At 42.3% G+C, this 6,000-nt stretch overlaps 1 protein-coding gene across 5 annotated transcripts in view; it reads right to left on the reverse strand.

The window, feature by feature from the left end:
• LOC133653492 (sodium- and chloride-dependent creatine transporter 1-like) overlaps positions 1-5,429 on the reverse strand; it is a 29,017-nt gene extending 23,588 nt beyond the window's left edge. For all 5 annotated transcript variants that reach the window (XR_009826739.1, XM_062052814.1, XM_062052812.1 and 2 more), the window contains exon 1: positions 4,987-5,429. Coding sequence is in view for 4 of the 5 variants with exons in the window: in XM_062052814.1 (XP_061908798.1) it covers positions 4,987-5,065 (79 nt within the window). In the remaining variant the exon portion in view is untranslated. The remainder of the gene's footprint in view (positions 1-4,986) is intronic.
• Between the last annotated feature and the right edge of the window lie 571 nt (positions 5,430-6,000).

The raw sequence follows: 6,000 nt of genomic DNA on the forward strand, positions 1-6,000 counted from the left end.
GCACTCGATCACTATGGCAGGGCATCTGTCGCTTCATCCTGGACAATATTCTTGACAAATTTGTGCTTTGTTTTAAAGATGTGATATTTGGTTTTACACTATATCAGGGGTCGGCAACCCGCGGCTCCGGAGCCGCATGCGGCTCTTTGACCACTCTGATGCGGCTCAGCTACATACTTGCCGACCCCCCGATTTTCCCAGGAGACTTATGGATCTCAGTGTCTCTCATAAATAACTCCCAGGGAAAAAATAATCCTTTTTAGACTATAAATACTAGATAAAGGGCGTGCCCTGACTGCACTGCAGTAATTGTCCTCTATAGCATTTACATACAGCGTGCCAGTCCAGCCGCATGTTGTTATTAATCGCACACACAGGAGACAGCAAAGCATACTTACTCATCAGCCACATAGCTTACACTGACGGTAGCCGTATCAAACAACTTTAACATTGTTACGTTACAAATATGCGCCACACTGTGAACCCACACCAAAAAAGAATGAAAAACACATTTCTGGAGAACATCTGCACTGTAACACAACATAAACACAACACAACCATTACCCAGAATCCCATGCAGTCCTAACTCTTCCGGTCTAGATTATACACCCCGCTACCACAACCCCCCCACACATCAACCCCCCCCCCCCCCCCTCTCCTTGCGTTGGTTGAGCGGAAGAGTTAGTGCTGCATGGGATTCTGGGTATTGGTACCGTCAGTGTAAGATGTGTATTGGTACCGTCAGTGTCAGATGTGTATTGGTACCGTCAGTGTAAGATGTGTGGTTGCTGAACTAGTACGGAAGAGTTAGTGCTGCATGGGATTCTGGGTATTGGCACCGTCAGTGTAAGATGTGTGGTTGCTGAGGTAGTACGCCTTGCTGTCACTTACGTGTGGTCAAGCAGGTACACTGTTAGGGCAGACTGTAGAGGGCGGTGTCATCACGCTCTGATATTCGGGAGTCTCCCGGGGAAAAATGAGAGGATTGGCAAGTATGACGCTATCAAGCGCCATTCATTCAAAACTCGCGGGCTGCACTAACATCAAATGTCCACATTAAAGTGCGTGCCGGTGCGTGTGTCGGAGACCCCTGGTTAATATAGCACAAAGCATTTAAGCTCTGTATGCAGTGTTTTTCATTTTAAATTGTAAATTTTTTTTGTGGCTCCCATCACTTTCTTTAATTTGTGAAACTTGCCAAAATGGCTCTTTGAGTGGTAAAGGTTGCCGACCCCTGCACTATATGAACAAAAAATTGAAAAGGAATTTTACCTTTGCAACCTCATTATACTATTGGCTAAGTTTTGTATTCATAAATGTAAGTTTCTCAATACCCGACCTGTCTTTTGTGCCTTTAAAAAAGAGTTAGAACTGTACATTAAGACACTCTCTACCTCTAGCAACCAGATTATGCTGTGTTCCAAATTTGAGTTGTTTACTGAAATTGAGTGAGCCTATGGCTTTGCACTTTATTTATATTATATATATGTTTTTTTGCATTCTATTTTAGTTACTTTGAATTTATAACCCCCTGGCGCTGCTTTGTATTCTTTTTGTACTGTTTTGTACTACTTTTGTACTTATTTGATTGTTGAAATGTATAAATAAAACTTTAAAAAAAACCAAAAAAAACAAAAACAAAAAAAACCCGCTATTCTCATAACATTTTCTTTCCAATTCATTAATTAGGCAACTAATTTGAAACTGGTGTGGGTGGCTCTATATATACTAGCCCACTGCAGCCACATGCAGAAATCAACAAGGAATCGAAAAGTATTAAATCTGTGACAAAAATAATACCCGCTCTGTCTAAACGATACCGTTTGATCAGCTGCTCGTCATCAAACAAATCCAGGACATCGTTCCGCTCCCTGAACGTTCGCGCACGTCTCTCTCGCCTCAGTGCCATCCCCTGCTGGCAACTCCTAACCACTTAAGACACCTCTGAAGGTCTCTTAAATATCGTGGAGAGTAGGAGTGATTCTTAGACTTAAGAATGTTGATAAAAAGCTTTTATTCTTAAGTTTGAGAGTAGGACTAAATTTCACAAATTCTCAGGACTTAAGTGTAAAATGGCACTCTAAGAAGCTTGATAAGTACGGCCCCTGGTCTAGAATATCTCCATGTTAAGAAACTCGGCTTCAGCTGCACCATGTCTTGTTAGTAAACACAGACACGCCTCCCACCTCTCCTCTCCTCCCCACACCCACACTCAGCCACACACACACACACACAGCGCCTCTTCTCTTATCCCCATTGTGACACAGGAAGAATCAGAAGGACGACACTGAAACTCTCCAATAAAACACACTTAGATCTTCTGTTTTTAGCCGATACTACATTAAAAAAAACGTACAATAACGCTGTAACGCATCATGTAGTAACGGTAACTGAGTTACTGAATATAAAAAATAACGCGTTAGATTACTAGTTACCGCCGAAACTAACGCTGTTACAGTAACGCGTTAGTCCCAACACTGGTTATAATTATGGCAGACTTGGTGACAACAAAGATGACTATTTTTGGACAAATGAGGATTTGCAACTTTATACTTTTGAAGCGAAATATACTGCTGCTTATAGAAGCGAGCACAAAGGAAGAGTGAGGCGTTGGAGCAGACGAAAGCGGGGACAGGGGGATGAAAGCGATTTTGACACTATAAATATGGAACTTGGAGACGAGCTATTTTGACATAAATGGATTGCTTATCCAAAATTAACAGGAAATATCCCTGGCCAGCCGGACCAGACGAACAACTGTCCATCGAGTGAGTCACTTTAATATCGATCATGATACACGCAGCACGCCATGCGTGTTAGTACAACTACAGTACATATGCTGTCTGGCTAGCTCAGCTGTGTACAAACAAAACATAAAATGTGGGCTATTACTTTACAGATACTGTAATATGATTGCTCATGTTTTTCAGTAAGTACAGATTGGTGTCGTATCGCAGTGTTCTGCATTACAAACTCAAACGCGTTTCGTGTTTTTGTAGAAGCTAGCTGATGTCTGCCGTAGTTAGCTTTTACCGAATACCGAAGCACGCAGATGTGTTAGTATGCTAGAAAAATAGTTCCTCAGTGTTCGCTCTTACAATAACAATGTCGCTACAGTTTGGTTATTTTACAGGTTACGTTATTGTTGACGGTTTTTGAATGCGTTTTCAAAGTGATTTAGAGGTAGACTTGATTGCTCCCATTAGCTGCATTGCTCGCCACCAAGAATGACCCGATGTTTACATGTTAGAAAGTGAAAAAAACCAAAACATTTTGTCTTCTTGTCTCAATGATTGTTAACAATAGGCAAAATAAAAAAAATTAAAATGTGCAGTTCCCCTTTAAATGATGTGTCAGTCCACTTAAAAGGAAATGGCAGACCACCCCTAAATGATGTGGCTGCTCGCAAAAACCGTGTGGCAGACTACATAAAATGACAAGGGGACCACATAAAATTGTATGTCGGGCCAGATTCAAAGATGTGGCGGGATAGTTTAATTGATATCGCAGACCAGATTTAATTGATGTGGCAGACCAGATTAATTGATGTGACAGACTACATAAAATGACATGGCGGGCCAATTTAAAGGATGTGTCAGGCCAAATTAAATGTGGCAACATAAAATTATTTGGTAGGGCTCATTACATGAGGTGGCGGACTACATAAAATAATGTAACGGCAACACAAAATGACAAGGCGGGCCAAGTTTAACGTGGCAGGCCATTTTAAACGTGGCGGACTGTATAAAATGACGTGCCGGAACACATAAAACGATGTCTGGCCACATTATGACGCGAGGGACCATCATTTAATGATGTGTGAGGCATTTTTAAACGAAACCATGTGGCGGCAGACCATATAAATGATAAATGGGTTATACTTGTATAGCGCTTTTCTACCTTCAAAGTACTCAAAGCGCTTTGACAGTATTTCCACATTCATCCATTCACACACACATTCACACACTGATGGCGGAAGCTGCCATGCAAGGCGCTAACCAGCAGCCATCAGGAGCAAGGGTGAAGTGTCTTGCCCAAGGACACAACGGACGTGACTAGGATGGTAGAAGGTGGGGATTGAACCCCAGTAACCAGCAACCCTCCGATTGCTGGCACGGCCACTCTACCAACTTCGCCACGCCGTCCCTAAAATGATATGACGGACCACAGAAAAAATGTCAGGCCAATGTCAGACCAAATACAATGATGTGAATACCCAAATCTGGCCTTGATTTTGACACTGTGTTTATATACAAGCTGTGCACTGACTATTCTAATGTATATCACCAATGCATCTACGGCAACGCCCCCTCCTACCTCAAGGACCTAGTTTCCCCTCAACCCCCTACCCGCAGCCTCCGCTCCTCAAACACTAACCTCCTCAAACCCATCAGGACAAAGTTACAATCTATGGGCCGCCGGGCTTTCTGCTCGACCGCTCCCGAACTTTGGAACGCTCTCCCCGACCATCTTAGAGCACCACAGTCGGTCGACCCATTTTAAGAAGGGACTAAAAACCCACCTTTTTAGCACAGCTTTTATCTAATTTCCCTGCCTTCTTGTTTTTAAATGCACTGCTTGCTTATCTGTTTTTTTTATCCAGTGCTTTCAGGCTCTTATTTCTACTTTATCTATGTTTCTGTTTTATCTAGTGTGTGTCATGATTCATTTCTATTTTATTTTTTTATTATATATTCTTACTTTCTATTTTTATTTTTAATACTTTGTAGCACTTTGAGATTTTAACAAATGTAAAGTGCATAACAAATGCAATTCATTATTATTATTATTATTAATATTATTATATCCACGTTTCAAAAATATGTATGTAAACATGGAGATGTAATCACTGTTTTGAGTTCATGTTTGTCACACAAGTTCCTATACTTGTCACAACGTTTTTGAGGTTGTGAGATAAACAAATGCATGTCTTTTTGGTAATTGTGTGAATTCTTGTCAAACGGTGCTTAAAAAAAACATGCCTACCTTGAGTATTCTCCCCCATACCTTTGGACACGCACTGAGTCACAACAGGTAAGATGTGTGTCGCTGCTCTTTTCGGCATTTGCCCCCCAACTTTCTTGAGAAACACTCAAATGAATGTCACGCAGTTTTTGGACGATGCAGCCTCACGTTAGCTCAACCAAGAGACGCGGCCGAGTGGGTTGTGTCCGTCAGAAGCCGTCGACGAAGCACTTGAATGTGAGCCTGAAGAATGTCATGGATGGCTGCTAGAAGAGGCACTTCCGCAGCTGGTGGCTTGCTTTTGGTGGAGCTTGTCCCAGTCCAGGCGGAGGTTGGAGGAGGCTGCTGGCCGCTGCACACACAGTCCTTCACTTGTATGACAGGACGGACGTGTGTCCTTGTGGCGCCACCATGATGCGACGATATAAAGGGCGCGTCATTCAAATAATGACGTGGGGATTGTTGGTGACGCACACTGATTGTGTGTGTGGGTGGTTCGATCCAAATATCGGTGTTTTATCGGTTTTGGGTCGAGAGAGAACGTTTTTTCAGATGTCTTGAGTTATTTTCTCGTATATCTGTGATTTTTGTTCAATTACTTTTTCCAAATATTGTTAGTGTGTTTGTGCCATTCATTGGTGCAAGGCGAGGTTGGTAATATTTTTTAAATATGTAGGTTGTATACTTAAAACGTTGTCCCTATATACACTATATTGCCAAAAGTATTTGGCCACCTGCCTTGACTCACATATGAACTTGAAGTGCCATCCCATTCCTAAGCCATAGGGTTCAATATGATGTGGGTCCACCTTTTGCAGCTATTACAGCTTTAACTCTTCTGGGAAGGCTGTCCACAAGGTTGCGGACGGAGTGTGTTTAAAGGAATTTTCCACCATTCTTCCAAAAGCGCATTGGTGAGGTCACACACTGATGTTGGTCAAGAAGGCCTGGCTCCTAAGTCTCCGTTCTAATTAATCCCAAAGATGTCATATCGGGTTCAGGTCAGGACTCTGTGCAGGCAGACTCTGTCCATGT

Source organism: Entelurus aequoreus, linkage group LG07, assembly GCF_033978785.1.
Source record: "Entelurus aequoreus isolate RoL-2023_Sb linkage group LG07, RoL_Eaeq_v1.1, whole genome shotgun sequence".
In the NCBI taxonomy this organism is placed as follows: domain Eukaryota; kingdom Metazoa; phylum Chordata; class Actinopteri; order Syngnathiformes; family Syngnathidae; genus Entelurus; species Entelurus aequoreus.